The sequence below is a fragment of the Mchenga conophoros genome, linkage group LG18, assembly GCF_057382185.1.
Source record: "Mchenga conophoros isolate Kocher_MC1m ecotype Shallow Benthic linkage group LG18, M_conophoros_male_GT1.1, whole genome shotgun sequence".
Classification (NCBI taxonomy): domain Eukaryota; kingdom Metazoa; phylum Chordata; class Actinopteri; order Cichliformes; family Cichlidae; genus Mchenga; species Mchenga conophoros.
In genome coordinates, this window is record NC_140543.1 from 21,934,601 (window position 1) to 21,954,575 (window position 19,975).

At 42.1% G+C, this 19,975-nt stretch overlaps 3 protein-coding genes across 7 annotated transcripts; 1 reads left to right on the forward strand and 2 right to left on the reverse strand.

Annotated features, from left to right (window-relative positions):
• Nucleotides 1-184: 184 nt before the first annotated feature.
• On the forward strand, nt 185-9,014 carry LOC146553711 (phospholipid scramblase 1). Of its 2 annotated transcripts, XM_085253577.1 has the most exons (8): nt 185-306; nt 1,363-1,681; nt 1,770-1,847; nt 1,941-2,133; nt 3,862-3,973; nt 4,066-4,165; nt 6,260-6,318; nt 8,002-9,014. In XM_085253577.1, exons 1-8 carry the CDS (start codon nt 304-306, stop codon nt 8,026-8,028), a joined length of 891 nt encoding a protein of 296 aa, XP_085109703.1. In that variant the 5' UTR covers nt 185-303; the 3' UTR covers nt 8,029-9,014. The 2 variants fall into 2 exon arrangements, with proteins under 2 accessions (XP_085109703.1, XP_085109702.1); XM_085253576.1 differs by having other exon boundaries at nt 6,260-9,014.
• eif4e2 (eukaryotic translation initiation factor 4E family member 2) lies at nt 8,179-12,914 on the reverse strand. 2 transcript variants are annotated; one of them, XM_085253578.1, is made up of 8 exons: nt 12,668-12,914; nt 11,743-11,854; nt 11,289-11,423; nt 11,044-11,148; nt 10,807-10,959; nt 10,575-10,711; nt 9,336-9,413; nt 8,179-9,239 (listed from the first exon to the last, which is right to left on the reverse strand). In XM_085253578.1, the coding sequence occupies exons 1-7, from the start codon at nt 12,790-12,792 to the stop codon at nt 9,365-9,367; spliced, it is 816 nt and encodes a 271-aa protein (XP_085109704.1). In that variant the 5' UTR covers nt 12,793-12,914; the 3' UTR covers nt 8,179-9,239; nt 9,336-9,364. The 2 variants fall into 2 exon arrangements, with proteins under 2 accessions (XP_085109704.1, XP_085109705.1); XM_085253579.1 differs by having other exon boundaries at nt 10,571-10,711.
• Nucleotides 12,915-12,926: 12 nt separating this feature from the next.
• Nucleotides 12,927-19,296, reverse strand: capn10 (calpain 10). 3 transcript variants are annotated; one of them, XM_085253574.1, is made up of 13 exons: nt 18,993-19,296; nt 18,566-18,736; nt 18,132-18,263; nt 17,811-18,007; nt 17,481-17,710; nt 17,262-17,403; nt 16,052-16,185; nt 15,669-15,925; nt 15,391-15,593; nt 15,053-15,308; nt 14,676-14,869; nt 14,544-14,589; nt 12,927-14,002 (listed from the first exon to the last, which is right to left on the reverse strand). In XM_085253574.1, the coding sequence occupies exons 2-13, from the start codon at nt 18,707-18,709 to the stop codon at nt 13,973-13,975; spliced, it is 1,965 nt and encodes a 654-aa protein (XP_085109700.1). In that variant the 5' UTR covers nt 18,710-18,736; nt 18,993-19,296; the 3' UTR covers nt 12,927-13,972. The 3 variants fall into 3 exon arrangements, with proteins under 3 accessions (XP_085109700.1, XP_085109698.1, XP_085109699.1); XM_085253572.1 differs by having other exon boundaries at nt 16,019-16,185; nt 18,993-19,295; XM_085253573.1 differs by having other exon boundaries at nt 16,019-16,185; nt 18,566-18,739; nt 18,993-19,295.
• Between the last annotated feature and the right edge of the window lie 679 nt (nt 19,297-19,975).

Here is a 19,975-nt window from a genome sequence, read left to right on the forward strand (position 1 = left end):
CTGAAGCACAAATATCCTGCACAGCCCCCCTCCTCTGGAAGCATTTCAATTACATGACTGAGTGGTGCCTTTCTACCCCAACAAAAGGCAGATCCGGCTGGTTGGGATGGAAACAGAGTCGTTTTGAGATGGAGCTGAAGTCCGAAAACACTCACAAAGCCAAACACTGCTATGTGAATAGCCACACAAACACACGGGGGGTAAGAAGGCTTAGTCCCTCCAGATAATGATAACTCATGAAGGCTCGCCTGGTTTCTTGCTCGTAACACTTAGATGATCCGAGTCTGTGGAGGGTGAACACTGATGGTAAGCAGGCCTGTGATGCTCTTTTGTGCTGTTTTCTTTCTTTCTAATCTCTTATTGGAAAAACATGATAAGTAAAGGCTCCAGGAAGATCTTAGCCAGTATAGAAACTCTTGAGCTATCAATGTTTATACAAGGGAGCTTCGGTTTGATGCTGTGAGCTGCTACTCGCAGCTGCAGGCTGGGTGAGACAGGAATATTAACGTGTGATCTGAATGTGAAAAAGTATTAAGCTATTGCAAGGAGGATGTTAATATTGATACCAGGGAACTGCCAAGAAACACAGTACAGGAGAAGGAAAGCTCCTTTTTTCCCCTATCAAACTTTTGATCACAACATAAAAATTTATTAAATTTTAAATTACAAGCTTACATGATAAAGATCTATTTGCTATGATTTTGAGACCGTTTTAGTGGATGTTTTATCATTTTGTCAGATTAATATTTAGTATTTAAGGCACAACACCAGCTCCAAAAAGTTGTGATGCAATTGTTTGAAAATCTGATAAACCTACATTTTCTTAACAATAGAACAATGAAAACATATCAAACGTTTAAACTGAGAAAATGGCTCCGAAAATTGGGGTGGGCAAAAGGCTGGGAAAGTAAGTGGTACTCAAAGGAAACAGCTGGAGGAACATTTTACAACTAATTAGGTTAATTGCACCATTAAACAAAAATATGACAAAGATCCAGCAGTGCTGAGCAGATATGATCGTAGCTTTTCTAAAAGTGCAGCAGGTGGTCTTCTCAGTACCCAGATGTCTACCGGCTGTTATTAAAAGAAGGGGGGATGCTACACAGGGTAAACATGGCCCTGCTCACAGCTTTTTTAATACATGTTGCTGCCATGTTCTGTTTTTATTTACATTTTACACACTTTCACAACTTTTGGGGGAATTTGGTTTGTAAATAATGAAAGATGTGTGTGGATTTTCTTCTTTAAGCACCTACTATACTTTATTTAAGTAACTTGCTTGCAGCCTATAGACTGGGTATGAGTTAAAGCATCCATCCTTCAAATGTTTTCTTTAAGGTTTCGGTATGATTCATTTTTCAGTTTGAGACCATGTCAGCCGTGATGAATCAGCCTCTTCCCTTTGGACGACTTGAGCGAGAGAAGCACATTCACATGGTCTTCAGGGCTTTTCACAACCGCTGTGGACCCTCTTGTGAGTGCCAGACTCAAAGCACTCCACCCAAATCCCACCAAATGCCTCCTGACCTGGAATCTGAAGAGCAGCTTTTGGGCCAGACTGCTGAGAATGGCTTGATTCAGCCACCGGTGAAGAAGACTGGTAGTGCAGTGAGATCATGCTTTATGTCTGTGCTGGAAACTGCTAGTGAGATTCATATCACTGCCAAGCCAGAGCTGCAAGGTGAGGAGGACTACTTTTTTCTTTTACATAAAACAGGACTCTTGTTTAGATGTGTGTGCGTTAAGAAAATACCACATCCTGACTGCAGGTCCTCAGTGTGTTTCTAGGAGGATCTATAACATCACTACAGAAGGCAACAGGTCACAGTCATTTGTGGCTGTGGAAGGTATTTGTCCCGTTCCACCACGTGTCTTACTCTTATAACTACTGATGTTTTTCAGCATATTCTCAGCATTTGTTCTCTTCTCCCTCCTCTTAGAGAGCTCCTGTGTGTGTCTGCAGTGCTGTGGTCCAGCTCGGGCCTACACCCTGAAAGGCTTTGACAGTGAGGGCAGTCAGGTCTTTTATTTTGAAAGGCCCCTTAGGGTGGACGCCTGTTGCCTCGGCTGCTGCCTGATGGAGATGAGAGCGTACACACCTCAAAACCATCTCATTGGCACCGTACATCAGAGGTAGGAAACTTGTTCATTCCTTGGTGTATATATGTTCCTACTAAACGCTGATGAGTTTGTTTCCTTATGTTGCTCAGTAGTTCTAAACTACATGTGATCAAGCCACACTTAGGCTTATATAACTCACTTCTGTTGTTATAATGAGAGTGAATATATAGGTAGGTACTGTAGGTAAGTAGGTAAAGTTAGTGGTGAAGATTTATATTAAGGAGACATACTTCATACATGAGCCTCTTTAGCTTCTCTGAGAAATCTAATGAACTGAATTTTACAAACTACTGGCCTTTGGTTAATGGGTTAACAAAAATTATAAACATAAATATAATTATGTCTGAAGGAGTCCACAGAAGTCTTTAGTCTGCACTCATTTATTTCAGTTTTATTTATATTGCCAATTTACAACGACAGTCACCTCAAAGCACTTTACATTGTAGGGTAAAGACCCAACAATATTAGAAAGAAACCCTAACGAGCAGATGACCCCCTTGTGAGCAAGCAGTTGGCGACACAGGGAAGGAAAAGCTCTCTCTTAAAAGGGAGAAACCTCTGGGAGAACCTGGCTCAGAGTCCAGCCCTAACTATAAGTTGATTAGAAAGGAACATTTTAAACCTCAATCTGCTCTATTGGGGTTATATGGTACTATGATGTCTTTCAGATAAAAGGGGGCCTGATTATTCAAGATCTTGTATGTGATCAGAAAGATTTTAAATTTGATTCAGAATTTAACAGGGAGCCAATGAAGAGAAACCAGTATGGGAGAAATATGCTTTCTCTTTCTAGTCCCTGTCAGTACCTAGGTCCTGTCATCATTTTGACAGGACCTAGGTACTGTCAAAAAGACAGTCTTTCAGGGAACTTTTAGAAGAATCTGATAATAATGGGTTACAGCAGTCCAGCCTAGAAGTAAGGAACTAGTCTGGATAAAATGGTTGTTTTGTGGATCATTTGAGTTTGAAGAATAACATTCACATAGTATATTTTTTTCTTATTATTATTACTATAATTTTACATTTTTAATTTGGATGAACAAACACCAGTAGCATTTTATACTGTCAGACTAAACACTTCGCATGTGAGCCTTTTTCCATGTCATTCAAGGCCTGGGACCACACTGGCCTAGATGCTCAGGCCTGTCTGTAAATAGCAGTCGGGGCCTTTCCTGTTCTGAACAGGCTGAGTGTAATATAAACCTGGGATGGTTAATGCACAGCACAGCTGTCTGCACACCAAAAACACACCAACAGAGCTGGCGTGGGCTCGTAGGGGAAGGAATGCGACATCCTTCCTAATGGGAATGTTGGCCAATGGCATGGCAGGCTCACGGCTCTTCTGTCGTCAACCCAAAATACTTCCTTCTTCATCTGGCCTAAATCTGACTCCAGGGTTAGCGGGGGTGTCTTTGTGTGTCAAATTTAGAGTTTTCCAGAAGCAACAGTCGGTGAAGTTGTGCCCAATTAGGACTGGCCTGGCAGAGGTTTCAGTGACCAGAGTTCGACTTGGTATAAATATTCTCTCAGTTGTGCTCTAATAAAGCATGTCCCAAATTGAACTCTTCTGACACCGAGCAAACAATTGCTTTGGTGCTGCAGAATCATGACAGCTGAAAATGCAATCATCCAACCATCAAGACTGGGCTGCACCTCTGTGTGAAGCACTGGCCAGTCTCTTTGCCAGGAGGCTTAGTGCACGGTTACTGAGTTGCTGTGTGTTGGTGACCATGTTTTCAGGTGGAGCATGTTTACGCCCCTCCTGGAGGTCTGCGCTTCAGGAGGGGCGTCTACCATCAGAATCCAGGGCTCCTGCTGTCCATGCCGTTGCTTCTCCAACCAACAATTCCAGGTAGGAATATTTATAACTCATAAAAGTATATGTGTGACTGAAAAGTGTAACATTGCAGTAGTGCTTTCATGCAGTTTTAAATTATACACTAGATTGTCTCCAACATTGGTGAGGAAATAGGCACGATATGGAAGAAATGGCCTGGCTTCAACGAAGAACACAACATGGACCATGAATACTTTGGGCTGGAGGGTGAGTTCTACCTCAGTAAATTACATTCCTAATTTGTCTTTGACAGGATGCCAGAGAACATTTACCTTTCCCAAAGTTTAGTTTCGGACCAAGTTTACTTTAATCGACCTCTTCAGATCTGATACTTTTATTTACTGAACAGATAAGAAACATGACTGAAAGAAAAACAACAGACCAATATAATAAAGCACACTCACCGGATACCTTATTAGGTACACCTCGCTAGTACTAAACTGCAGTATATTTTGCCTTCAGAGGTGCTTTAAGTCTTTGTGCCAGAGACTCCACAAGTTGCTGCAAACACCCCTCAGAGACTTTGGTCTATCATGACATGACAGTATCACACAGTTGGAACAGAAGTTTTGGCTGCACATTCATGATGTGAATCTCCTTTTCCATCACATCCCAAAGTTACTCCATTACATTGAGGCCTGGTGACTGGAGGCCATTGGAGCACAGTGAGCTCACTGTCACATTAAAAACAAAACAAACAGTTTGCACTTTCAGACATGGTGCCATCAGAAGATGTGTACACTGTGCTTATAAAGGGATGGACGCAGTCAGAAACAATACTCAGGTAGGCTGTGGTGTTTAAATGCCGTTTATACTAAGTCCAAAGAGTGCCAAGAAAATATTTGGCACACCATTACACCACCAGGAGCCTGAACCATTTATACAAGGCAAGATGGATCGATGACTCCACACTGTTCATTTTAAATTCTGAAACAACTGAATGTTGCAGCAGAAATCAACAACATTCAGTTTTATTCATAGCACCAAACCTCAACAACAGTCACCTCAATGCACTTCTTGTTCATAGCTGACAGGAGTGGCACCCAGTGTGGTCTGCTGTAGCTCTGCTAGGTATGCAAGAGCATGCCTGATGTATTGTGCATTCAGACACTGTCTTCTGCATACGTTGGCTGCAACTCTGTTTAGAAAAGTGCTATATAACTTTAATAATAAAGTTAGTATTATTTGACTTTGTGTTGCCTTCCTGTCAGCTTGAAGCAATCTGCTCATTCTCCTCTGACATCTTGCATCAACAAGGCACTTTTAACTTTAACGTCAGTGGATCGTCTTCATCACAACCACATGCCTAAAAGCTTCGAGCTGCTGGCATGTGATTAGTAGGGGTGGGGAAAAAAATCGATACTGTGTAGTATCGTGATATTTTGTTTGCTAATAATGTATCGATACAGGGACAGCAGAAATCGATATTTTGTTACAAAAAAAGTTTGTGGAATGGAACATGCTCTGACTTCAGAGCATGTTGATCCTTTTTCTGAGCCAGAATCCTGACATTACTTCACTGTCCAAATGTGTTTAACTTTTTTTGGCAGCAATAAACATGACAGTTTACTTATTTTAATTTAAGACACGTTTTATTTTAATTAAGTTTAAAACTTTATTTAATGTAAAATTATATTTTGTTTTAATTTACTTTCAAATTCTTCAGTTGCTGAATGGGCTGCATAGTTTTCATAAATTTCATAGTTCAGAATAGCTATAATTGTACCAGATGGTTGCATTCAGTTAAGTTGGACTAGACTGTAATACAAACCGTTCAGTTTGTCAACAATAAAACTGACTGAAATGAGAGACTGAGTGTGAGACTTTGAGATTAGATAAAATGAATATTGATAAAGTTTACCTGTATGTACAGAATCTGAATATATTTAAAAATATTTTTTTAAAAATTGCAATAATATCGTATCATATTGTGCGTTAAGTGTTGTGATAATATCGTATTGTGGGATGTATGGTGATTCCCACCTCTAGTGATTAGCTGGTCAGATTTGTGTTAACAAGCAGCCAAACAGGTGTACCTAATAAAGTCACCGGTGAATGCTTTTAATTTATAAAAAATAAATGGAAAAAAAGACTGTTCCATGATATTTACAGGGACATCAACTAACACCACTAGATTGTTTTTTTTTTTTAAAGAAAAAGATAATTGCCAAACATTAACTGCATCTCTCTGGCTAGTATCAGACTTCTTTAACATTTCTAAGTATACCAAAGTCACAAACATAGTTTATTATTTAATCACGGCTTTAGTACAACTGTATGTATTCTATTTTCATCTTCTAGTTCCACTCAGTATGGAGTCACACACCAAACTCCTTCTCCTGGCAGCCACTTTCCTGTTGGTAAGCACGTGTGTCCGTCAGTGGGAAGATGTTCTGTCATACACAATATAATTATACCTTTCCCAAAGTTTCTACCTCAGACTTTGAAGACTTAGTTGCAAGTATGTGTTATGAATAAATTAGCTTACTAATGAATAAACATTCAGCAACAGTTTTATCTGTTCATTCATACTTACTTCAAACAGCAGCTAACAATTTTAATTTCATTCTATAATTTTAGTGAATAACTTATATATTTGTAATTTTAGGTAATGATTTCAACTGTTAATCATATTAATATAAAAGTACATTTAGCTAACAGTATCATTGGTCCATCTGTACTGGTGGTTGCTTTGAAGACAAGGACCAGGTCTGCAACCACTCGCAGTCAGCTGCTGTCTTCAAAATGACTTTTGTGCATTAATACATCAATAAAACCACAATAAGACAGAATCTGCATACTCTGTGACTGAATGGAGGTCAAATTGGCAATAAGATGCAATATGTCTAGAAGACAAGTTCCTTCCCACCCGGCAATCTTGGCAATCGTCTCATGATCACTGACACGCTCCATCTCTTGGTAAGCAGCTGGTCATTACAAATACCTTTAATTTTTATTTTATTTTTTTTAAATGCTTTGATAAAGGTTTTTGTTTTTTAAGTTGCAAGGAGGTTTCTCCTATTTTCACTCTAGTTTGACTGAGTAATTATTAAACATATTTTAAGTTCATGCCCTCCTTATTTGATGTTTTTTTCTTTTTAATTTTCCTAAATGCTTTTGGTCCGGATTGGATCCTTTGGTAGGGCCAATCTGGCCCCCAGGTTGTATGTTTGACATCCCTGCCTTGGGATCATTGTATACTAACTGGAAATCAGCGGTTCAGTATAAAAATCAGGACACTATATTAAGATGATCCCAGATGGGTGCACTGTAATATTAGAATATAATATTTGATGTATTGGCTCGTAAGGAGCCTTTCACGATTTGGTTTAATTGGAACTTGCATTACAACTGGAGATCATAATTTATATTGATGTTACATGCAAACAACCAACATGTTTACATGTAACAAAAGCAACATTTTGATGTGTGGGATCTTCCTCGGGTATCAATCGCAAGCATCAAAAATCTGCTTATGTAAAGATTCTTTAAGGAGTAAATTATTACTTTGAGCCAAAAAGTGTTCAGACCGTTCTTCTCCCCCCCCGTTGCACACTTGCTTTCTTTCTCTAAAAAACATAAAAAGCATACATAAAGAAGACATTTTAATACAAAGAAAAACTAACACGTAGCACAGTGGTTAGCACTGTGGCCGCACAGCAAGAAGGTCCTGAGTTCAATTCCAACATCAGGCCGGGGTCTTTCTGTGTGGAGTTTGCATGTTCTCCCCGTGTTTGCGTGGGTTCTCTCCGGGTACTCTGGCTTCCTCCCACCGTCCAAAGACACGCAGCTTGTGGGGATAGGTTAATTGGATAATCCAAATTGTCACTAGGTGTGAATGTGAGTGTGAATGGTTGTCTGTCCCTGTGTGTTGGCCCTGTGACAGACTGGCGACCTGTCCAGAGCGTACCCCGCCTCTCGCCCTATGACAGCTGGGATAGGCTCCAGCGCCCCCCCACGACCCTGAAAAGGATAAGCGGAAGCGAATAGATGGATGGAAAAACTAACACTGTTTCTAACCTGTCTGAATGATTTCTCTGCAGAATCATATGTTTTTTGAAATGAGCTGACCAGCATCATCACATGATTTACAGACCAACGGGCACCCAAGCTTCCCGGTCTGGGAAGAAAGAAGAGCGGATAAAGAGGAATCTCGGCTTCTTGCAAACTCCACAGCTTCAGTTCCAGCGTTTATAAAAGAAAAATGGCACTAAACCATCTTTAGCAGCAGATGCATATTTACCATTTATTGCTATAATCCATCAGGTGTACATCCAACAGTGTTTCCTCGCTTTCCACACACTCACACACACACCTGCATCCATCATCACAATAACAAATAAGGGCAGCATTACAGTTTTTCAACAAACTGTAGGCTCTTTCTTAACATATTAAAAAAAACAAAAAAACAAAAAACAAAAAAGCTCCCCAGGATAAAAACTGTAACAGACCCTGGGCCCCGTTTTCTTTCGTGGACTACAAAATGGAAAAGGAGTGAATATCAGTGTTTCAGGACTCCTATACACCTTTAACATTAAAGCAGAGCCCTTCCTTTAAAAGGTGGGGTAAAGAAAGGAGAAGGCAGGGAAGGGAAACCTGGTTCAGGTCGGGCTTGAGGCCAGGCACAGTGATTTAGGCAGCTTGGCAGTTCATTCTAAAGATGCCGGTTATAGAAACCTGCCCAACACAGGATCCTCATCCTTTGGGATACAACTTTTTAAAAATCGTATTAAGTGATCTTTGATGTGGATTGCATTTAAACATTAATATTTGTTCTAGTCCAAAATGACCAGAGGAATTGTAGTTAAAATACAGCACTGTGTTATAATAACCCTGTTTGAGTCCCAATAAAACTGATTAGCACACCTATTTTAACAGCAGGTGAAATGTCACGTTAAGCAATAAAATCATATAGAGTACAACTGATTCTGTTGTATTTAAAGCACACTTTGTCGAGCGTTCATGACCAGAACAGCCCACACCAGTCACTCACTGGTTAAAAGATGTTACAACTTGCATTACTAAAAAAGAAAAAAAGAAAAAAAAAGAAACAAAACTGTAATTTCCTCTTCCAGTTGATTAAAATCACCTCTTTCATAGACCTGTTTCAGTGTTCTGTTGAAAGGCTTTTCTGTTCATTTCCAATTTGACACAAAGACCCAACGGTCTCCTGGCCTCGGTCCCCGACTTTTGCTCTGTCTTCGCATTACGCAGTGCCAATCCACGCAGAGCTGCCCTTCTCTGGACTCGGCTTCCCCCAACACATCCCGTATGCACACACCTGCACACCGCAAACAGAGACCACATCAGTAGAGTCTAACTACATCACACAGGTTGTGTTGTTGTTCATGTGAAATCCCACAGCAGGAGTTCTTACTCTTCGCTGAGCATCTCGGTGACGGGGGGCTAACGTCCTCCGCTAGCATTCACCAGACCATGGAAGTCTTCCCATGCTCTGCAAACAGAGGAGGATGCAGTAAATTATAATTCGCAGTAAAAAGCATAAAGAAATAATTATTTTCCTTGAAGAATCGTAAGCCCATCAGTTAACTGAATGAGAGCTTTAGATGGGGAAAAAAAATAGTTGTATTCACAGTTACCAAAAACTAATGATGAAAATAAAAAATTTAGGCTTAGCTTTATGAGCTAAAGCTGCCAAAATAAAGAAATATACTAACAGAGGTCATTTCAATATTATAAAGATTTATACAGGCCATGTTAGAATGAATGGGACTTATTATTCTTAGCTCCATACTGGTATTTCTAGACTTTACTAGAGAAGCTTTGCACGATTCAGAGCTCAAAATAATCCCTGTGCATCTTTTCTGTGCCTTCGTGCAGAAGAAGTTGGTCTTTTAGCTTTTTATCCTTTCTTTGGACAGGCTGGCCATTATAAACAGAAGTTTTTAACAACGTGTGTCAAGAACATCCCCATCTCATTAATATCAAGCGCCAAGCGAAAAAAAAAAATGGAGCAACAACATCTACATGAGGATATAGAGATTGTGTAAAAGGACTTGAAAGCCATCATACTAGGCATTCACATTCAAAGCTACAAAGGACAAACATGGACACAGAACTAGTTGTTTTTTTCCCCACTTGGATTTTGAAAAGCATGAAAATGGGAACAAAAGGCAGAACTGAGTTCTTGTATACTGAAGAAATACTGACTCAAGGTTAAGACTGCAATGGAAAACCATTATAATCAGTTAAATGGGCATTTGTTTCACTCTCTAATGAACTAATAGAAAAATATGGGAGTTTGTAAAATTATATTAGTATATAGACGTGCACAAGATATGTGGTTGTGTGTACAGTTATACATTTCAATTTGGAATAATACTTCAAACAATAAAATAAAACATTTTGATAATTGTTTTTGTTATTTCTCCCTTAAAATCCAAACATACTGTCAAAATAAAAATCTAACTTACAGAAAACCATCATCTTATCACCTGAGCATGTTAAAAACAAGCCATTAAAAAGGCAACATGTAAGTGTACTCTCTCGTTGCCTCTTTGGTTGGAAAATGTGTGTGAGCATGCAGGTTTATGGAATGAGCTGAAGAGAAAGGAAAGCTGGAGAAGAAAATAAAAAAAGGAGAAGACATACATACTTAATGCTGTCTGTGTGTGTCTTGTACTCCATGATGGTGTTGGGGGGCAGGTTGAGGACTCTGCGCAGGGTGTCTCTGATGCGGGCGGTGGTCCCCTGGTCACTGGCTGTTTTGTTCCAGATGGAGATGATGTCCTCCTGGCGAGAAGCAGCATGAAGAGGAGGCATGTGTGAGCGTTAGGTCAGGCAGTTAGTGACCATGTGCAACCGAGTGTGTCTGCTTTTGGCAATACCTGGAAACGTACTGACACCACAGCCCCACAGATTTCCTCTCCTACCATGAACTGTTCTCCGAGCATAGCCAGGATCAGGTTCTCCCAGCATCGAGACGCCAGGCCTTTTCTCAGACGAATGATCCACTTCCCACCCATCTTATTAGCATCATCCTAAACATACACAATTTCAGATCAGGCCTTTCACGCATAACCAAACAACCAGAGCAAATAGAGGATATCAGCCAGTGTGTTTACCTCCCACATGGGTTTAATGCCTTCTTTGAAGAGGTGGAAGTCACTATGACCTGTCAGATCGCCAGGTCGGATCATGTGACTATAGAAACGCCAAAATTGCTCCACCTGGGATGGACAATTGTAATAATTAGTGGAAAACAAGTCAATATGTGGAGTGTGCAGCTCTGCATGGGCACATAAACAAAAGGAAAAGTGCACTGGCTCCTGTTTTAAGCCATATAAAGATGTGATGAGGAGCGACGGACCGAAGCAAAGCTGCCAATTTGTTTGATGTTCTGTTCGTAGCTCTGAGTGCTGGCTGGTCTCCCTGGGGTGCGTCTGGAGTACCAAAAGGTGTAATTGTACTGGAGAGGGTGTTCTCCTGCTCCTGGCACCACCATCTGCCGGAAATGAGAGAGTAACTTGTACAGCTCATTGACATATTAACTTTATACAGACTCAGAGCTATAATTTGTCATTTTGCCTCTGTACACCACCAAAGCGGATTTTAAATCTAATAATTAACATGTGATTAAAGTGCAGACTTTTTGCTTTAATTTAAGAGGTTCTTCAAAAATTATATTTACTGTTTAATTCATTTCCAGATGTTCAAAATTTTATAGTTTAACAAACAAGCCAAAACTAAAGAAACTGTACCTTTGTTCAACAAATAGTAGCACAATCTGCACATACATCTGTGTAAGACTTTAGCGGCCTCACTTTTTTCTTGGAAGTGTTCTGCTCCTTCTCTTCATCTTCGTTTTTTTCCTTCTCACCGTCTTTCGGTGAGCCTTGGTCCTGGTCGTGGTCTCCGCTGTCATCGTCTTTCAGACTACAATCGAGGGAAATGCAATCAATATTTGAAATCAAAAGACTTTACACCTGTTGTCAGGTAACAGCCCTTTTCATTTTAACTCCTTTTACAGAGTGTTTTAAATCAAATCTTTTGTCATTTTGTTACCCAGTCTGTTGGCGTTATACCGTCTTACAGCAACCAGTATCTAAATTATTCAGTTGTGCCCTCATCCTGGTCAACACATCAGAAATACAAGAAAAAAAATTAACACAAACTATATCCTCGACGAATAGAAGATTTGCAGTATGGCTGCTGTATTCATTTAGGGCAACTTAACCCAATAAACCTGCAACTGATGCATTTTAAAGTTGTGGCCTGCAAACATGCGCTCTGTGCTAATCTTAAACTACGGTCACTATTAATAAGAGCTCTCTGCGTGTAACAGTGTCTCTCCAGTTTCCTGCATTTATTGGCCACGCGAGTCTAATTTGTGACCGGCCTCTACGCGCCTCTCCCCGCCTCTCAGTTAACTACCACACCGAGGATTCGAGGCCTATCCGCCTTCCTCCAGGCCAAGCTAACAGCTAACAACACTGAAATTCTTCATCAAAAAGCACCATTTACTCACAGGTATTGCTCCCTTTCTTTTTAAAAGCGCGTGTAGGTGTTGTCCTCGCACTCCTGTTCTTTTATTAACTCACAGAATTCATGCAAAAACATATAATAAAGCTGACACACCTCTCACACACGCAAACCACGGTCAGCTTATGTTACCCTCCCCAGTGAGTTCACAGTAGCGACCGACGAGACCGCTCTCTGGATATTCAGCGAAATGTTTTAAATACTCACGCGTCAAATTTGTTGTTCATTATTTTGTAGATAGGAGTCTTTTCGGAGTCCGACCACAGCCTCCTGAATCCCGCAGCAAGTGACGGCGACGCGCACAGCAGCGGTTTAGTGGACGCGCATGCCATGTATCGATCTTAGTGATGAGCACGAAAAGGTCAAAGGTGAGCCACATCTTTACTATCAAGCATGTACTCATTTATACTTAATTGAAATGTGCATTAAAATAAATAAGTAATTAAGAAATATGCATACATGAAGCAAAAGTCCCAATAATTTTATTTTATTCTCCACATTTCAGAACTTTAAGATATAATAAATGCACATTAGTACCACTGTGATCTGTTAATTGTAGTTTTTCAGAGTCTGATGACTCTGTTGAATAAACAGAAACCCTGTGTCTTCAGCGCAGATGTATGTGCAGGCCGACACACACTGTCACACAAGAACAGCCTCAGAACAACACGGGTGGCTTAATCACAGCAATCGAATTCCTCTGATACGCTGCAACCCTCGTTTCATCGCTTTCCATTCCTCTGCTTGTAATCTGTTCTCGCAGCACCTTCAAACAGTAGCTGTGCTCAGGTCCAAGCAGAGCTGTGGACCAAGTTTTGAAGAGGGGCGGGGGAGGCAAAAAAAAAACAAAAACAAAGGGAGCTGGAGGGTGAGGATGGAGTTGGGACTTCTTTTGGTCCAAATCGGTTCAGGCATTATTATGGAAGCTTAGTGGCTACAAGACCATGAAAACCCCTGTGTTTGTGTATTGGAAACAAACAATTAAAGCCAGATAAAAAGCAGAGTGTTTGGGGGTGAGGGACAGCAGGAAAGCTCCGGGGTGGTATATCACGGTGTGGTGTGGTTCGGTTGGCGCTGCTTCTGCAGACCATCCCCTCGCCCCCTGTGCCTCCACGAGGACCTTCATGAGAGGGCCCTTTGTTCTGGGCCGGCAGGCGCACCAGTGAGTGAATGAGCAAGAGCAGCGGCGGCCTTCTTCAGTGGCGGCTGTTTGTTTACACCAGCCAGTCCCGTCATACTTCATTAGCAGCCCAGCCCACCGACAACCTCTGATGTCCTAATCGCCGACAAGCATGTAGCTGCCCATCAACCCAGAGCCTTGGCGGTTCAGGATAAAGGTTTTTTTTGGGATTCCCACTAAGCCTGCTTGCCTTCTCATCCACAGGGAGCGTGTACATGTATGCTCACACAAACACACACGCGATATCTGTGGCCTGGCTGGTTCTTTCATCACGGGCCAAGAGGCAAATGGAGGTAAGTCGATGTTAGTGGAGCAGCAACGGTCCCAGAGATCTAGCTCTGCATCACAGAGACGTGAGAAACCTGCCGTCCAGACAGAGGCAGACAAGACAGAGGGATTATTGAGTGCTGCCATCTTCTGACCACAATCATTAAACAGTTAACTACGCATTAAGTCACGCAAATATGCGGCATGCTAACAAGTCGTAATTGTACTAGCGTGTGTTCCAGTGCGAGTTGTCAGGCCTTCATAATTGGCACAAACACTTACCTGAACATCGGGACAAATGATTAGAATTTGGTGGTTAAAGGTCACCCTTATTTTACAAAAAGCTTACATTGCAAGAATTCATGTCAATTCTAAGAAAATTATCACAAAAGTCTAATAGGAAAAAATGGAGAAGTAATGACATCAAACAATTAAAATAGTCAAAGGTCAACATCGCCGTGATGTCATAATGTTCGTCGGTAACTACATTTCTGGCCATTATTCAAGTTCATAACACAGGAAAGGATGGAGAGGATTGGGACAATATTGCACATTCACCCAGACACTAAATCCTTTGGTTCCACCTAATGAATTCCTCGTGTTACATAATACAATGCATAATTCAAATTCACTAACCTCCTGAACGGCTTTCCCGAGCCTTTCCTGGCTTTTCACTACTTTCCTGAAAGACACACACAGATCCACCATCATTAGCGACAAGAACTTGCTACCTATTAAAAAAAACGTCTGCTTGATGACAGAGCTAACCTTTGTATTCTGCGAGCGAGGCTCAGAGTGAAGCCTGCAGAGCAGTCGGGCTGATAAGTGGACGGCACTATGGAGTAAGCCCCCGGAGGAAGTGAACAGGCCAGACTGACGTCCTGCGTGTAACAGTGAGGGACACAGCTGGCCACAGGATCCTCATCCCTGGATATCATCTGCTCAGATTGTCCTTCTACTACCTAGTTATGTTGTTAAAAGCAGATATTTCGACTTAAAGCAGTACCGGATAAAGAGAAGCAAAATAATGTTAAGCTATTCAGAGGCGATGTGAACTCTATCCTAGTGTATAGACTGAACTGCAGAAGGACGGATGTCACATAATCTAAGCTAACACTAATGCTCTGACTTTGTATTTTACTGACCTTATAAATGTGGAAGCCAATAGGGTGCAGATCCGTATCAGGCCGGCTCTGGTGCAGGGTAACCCTGACGTTAACTCCTGATGTCACTGCTGGATCATCAGAAACTGTAAAAGGGAAGAAGGGGTTCTGCCAGTGAGACAGGAAGTTCCTGCTTCCTCCGGCTGTCTTTCCCTCAACCCACGAGCCGTGGAAGTAGCTGGTCTCCCACTCACTGTCTGCTGTTAAAGGCAGTGGGGGTGCTGGGCTTTTCATGGCACTGAGGATGAAATTAATTGTTTTAATGGCGCAAATAAAATCAGAAACATTAAATAACTTCGTGAAAAACGTAATAATTTTACCTGAGGGAGATGGAAGAGAAGGAAAAGACCCTGATGAGAAAGCGGGCCTCGGCTCCTGGCTGGTAGGTGCTGGGGATGAGAAGGTAGAATCCGGGCTCCAGCTGCCCGTGGAGAACCACCTCTCTCTCGTAGGTATGGCAGTGAGTAGAAGCGCGAGGAGGTCTGTTCAACATCCGGCTCAGATTGAAACGCTTCTTTTCCACCTAGTGCAAACATACTTTCAGTAAAGCGATGGAAAGCCACACGAGCGCATGTCAACACTAAATGAGAGAACAAACCTTCCACAAGTGCAGCGCGATGGCCTGGTAATGCTGGTGCTTTGTATTGTTGCTGTCCTCGACTGGGGTTTGTGCATATTTCTCTGTGTTTCTCCATTTCCGGCACTGCAACAGAGACACCACCACCTCTCCTCTTTCGCACACTTTAAGCCAAAACTTGGGGTTGCTGCCGTAGCTGCCGCAGTTTCGGCTACCGCCAGCAGAGTGCCCTTTTACCCAGCGACCAGCCAGCTGATGACTGTGTGTCAGCAGGTTTCCTGCCGGAGCAGAGAGGCATCAGGTTAAAACAAGGGCACCAAGAAAGTAACATCTGAAACAACAAAAACCTCTTTAACAAAATAAGGCAACACCAGTATAAATGCTCTTCAAGTGTCCTTCCTCACTGATGGGATAGCCCACTGTGACGTCATCAAACTGGGACATAAATTCAGCCTCGTCCAACCAGAATTCACCGTCTGCCACCCTGGCTTGTAGCTCCGAAGCACAATCAGGGGCAACAGAATCCCAACCTGCACCTCTGCAGAGAGAGAGGCAAAGAAACATCTGGATTTTCCCACATTTACAAATTTGTTGATGTAGGTGTGAATTCCAGAAATGCACTCCAAATTCCGTATAATAACTGTGACTTTAGTGAGATAAAATCACAACTTCAGACAGACATCAGTTACACCTAATGGCTGCGACTAAAGTCTGAAATCTTAAAGCCAGTGCTGTCAAATCTAATGAATCACTTTATAAATTGAGTAACCTTTGAGTAGAGCCCGGCCAATTTATTTATTGACAGGTTGATATGAGCTAGTTGCCAATCTATCAACCAAAACTAAAAGATATAGAAGATGCGCTGCTGTGTTGATGTTGCACAGTTTGTCCACAAGATGGCACTCTGCAACTTCCCTGTTGGGAACACTCCAAACACAATAAAGCAGCTGATCCAAGCAGAGTCGGACATAAATGAGTAAAGAAATAACTAAACACGAAAAAAACAACAACATTGGTTTATATATTGGAATATCTGACTTTTAAATCACCAAATATCAGCAGAACTCTACCTTTAAGAGCTGTCACCAGAACCTAACTATGTGAATATGCTCCTGTGTGGCTGTGGATCTGTAGAGTGATGGCATCAACTAGTAGCTAACAGATCAGCTGTCTTGTTTTGCTTTCTTTTTTGTGAATGATTTAACTTTAAAAATTTAAATCAATGTCCAAATACACAGTTTTTGGAACAATCTGACAATAATGAATTACAGTAGTCCAGCCTAGAAGTACTGAATGTGTGAACTAGACATATCACACAAATTCAAGATAGTGCTCCTTCATTTGTTTAATATGGACACTACAGGACATTTCCTGATCAAAAATGACCATGAGATTCATCACAGTGTTACTGGAGGCCAAGGTACTGCTATTGAGAATATTAGGTAAATAAAAGGTAAATGTACTGGTTCTTGTATAGTACTTTTCTGAGCACTCAAAAAGCTTTAATCTTAAGAACATTTGTAATCTGTAATTTGAAGCATCTGGTTTAACAACTTTCAACTCCACACATCTGGGTGTCAGATATACTCCACAATAGACAAGTCTGACACACACCTCCATACCCAGGCTCCTCCCCAGTAGCGTCTTCCCCAAGGATTTCTGATCCTTAGCAGCCGTACTTCACCCCCTGACACCTTCTTCACATCCAGCCACTCCATGACAGTCAGAGCGTGGTACTGATCCAGCTCAGTGAGTCCTGAAATAGAGAAGGCCAGCAAGTGATGTGGCACAGCATCACTCACTGTATTATCTGTGAGCAGACACTTTTCTGACCTCCGGGCGTGCTGTGAGTGGAGCAGCTGAGCACACAGTCATCCTTCACAGGGTCCAGAAGGTTCAGGTCCAGCCTTCTCTTTCTGACTTGGTCACTGTCCTGTGCTGTTTGCTGCTCCTCCTCCGAGCCAAAGTCACCCAGGCTCCATCGCTCAGCTAGACCACCTGTCAAGTCCACCAGGGCCTCGGACACCTGACCTGCCCACAGTCGCTCGTATGAACCACGAAGCCTGCAGAAGATGAAAGGGAAAGGAAAGGGGGGTTTCAAACTTTTCCTCATGATTAGGTCTTGTTTGAAAAATACATGTTAATCTCAAGGAATCAACTGACTTGGCATAGGCCTTCTCCAACAGGGCAACCCAAAAGGCAGTGGGGGAGTGGCAGCGTGAGAAGCAAAGAGATGAATTAATGCAGGGCAGGCGGTCGTCAATGGTCACCTCTGTCCAGTGTCCCTGCTGCCAAAAGCAAAAATGAAAGCAGCCTCTGTACCTGCTGTCACCCCACTGTGGCTGATCTTCAGGCAGAACCTACACAGGATCCAACGACAATGCGAGTGACAACAGGAAACACGATGAACATTCTCCACATTTAGAACAAAACCAGTGCTGGGGCTCACAAAATCAAACTGATGAGACAACCAGCCTGTGTTACCTTGTTTAAAAGCTGTTTGTTCTTGAGCAGGAAGGTGCACGCACAGAGGAACCAGCAGTCTCCTAACAGGCCTTGCTTTGCATGCCCCAGGCTGATGCTGCTTGGGAAGAGAGCTGGTGACGGGCAGATCTCCTTGACATGTGAAATGGAAATAATAATTGGGACTGAGACAGTGATATGGCTGGAAACAGCAGAGCAGGTTAATTTAATTGCACATATTTATTTTTGTGAGATACAGAGCAGTAACTTTGAGAGTCCTTCATAATCAGGTCAACCACCAGAAAAAGGAAATCCCCTCATCTTGTGAGGCGGCACAAGCTAATAGGCCACAAATGTCAAGCCCTATGTGGCAGGATCTTATCAATAACAACACCCGATCAATGGAAAGATAACCAATAAGGAATTTTCTGGGCATTTCCACTAGACAGGCTTACTTGGGGCCGTAGCCAGGTGATGTCTCCCTGCAGTCTGGCCAGAGGCGTGGAGCTGCCAGAGAACAGGGAGGCGTCCACACAGCGGAAGTCCGGGTCCTCATACAGAGCTGGACCTCCGCACTCGTCCCTGCCCTCTTCTTTCATGGCTCCTGCTGCTTTCAGCCTGGAAACCTGCTGGACCAAAGGCCACCTTCACTGCATGTACCTACATATAACACTTGCATTACACCTTAACTACATTATGCATTCGTGAAGTCTGCACGGATCTGAGAGGAAGCTGCCGTTACAGAGCATCACTGACTTTTACGGCATATTCACCTTCACGTTTTAGCTTTCACTCACTCAATACCAATGACATACTAACATGAATATACAAAGAGATGTTGGAAACATAATGTCAGAAACAGCATGTGTGTATTTATCTTACCTTGCTCCTCTTTTAAGCTCATTTCGCCACGTAGCTGTCATTGTGTATAATAGCATCGTTAGCTCGAGCTAGCTTGCACAGCACAGACACACACAGCAGGTACGCTAGCATCTCCATATCGCTTCATCTTATCGTGGTTTCAAATCCATAACCACAGCGGTTTTCTCTCAGTGTGACATATTTAGCGATGAGTAAAAGTTATATCGACAGCAGACATAGCGTGATGGTGAAAATAAAACAGACACGGGGTCTTCCGGTGATGCAGTGAATCCTTCCTGTGCTGCGGCCACTACCGCCCACTGCTGGGATCTCTGAACTGCAGGAACACCGTGTTTCAGATTCCATGGATACATCCAGCTTAAAGCGGGGGAAAAACTCTAAAAGTGTAGAATGTTTTTGTTGAGATTTACTAAAATACATTATGAATTAGGTAAAGGTTTTACCAAGTGATTACAGAAAAAATTATATAATTATTTTTTGCTGTCATTGAGGGAAATAATGTAAATAATAGTTTATTCTCTGCAAAGCGGCCAGAATTGTGGCTCCCAGTGACTGGCTGTGTGCTATGTGACATTCAGTCAGTCTCAAACCTCCTTTCCTCAGCCACAACACTGAAGATGGGTCATTCCAGCATGACAGCAACCCAAACATACCACCAAGAAAACAAAGGAAAAAAGCACATGGAGGTCATGGACTGGGATGGCAACTCTCCAGATCTCAGTCCTGCAGAAAATCTGTGCAGGGTGCTGAAGTTTTGTGAGACAACCAAGAAATCTAAAGGGTTTATGTAAGGAGGAGTGAGCCAAAATCCCTCCTGAGTTGTGTGCAAACCTGGTGACTGACTACGAGAGAAACGTCTTGCCAACAAGGGTTTCTCCACCAAATACTAAATCGTGTTTTGCAAATACTTCTTTGACTCAGCAGCGTACAAATATTTTTATAACTTTTATTTGTTTGGTTGTTTTTCGATTTTTGGTTGATAT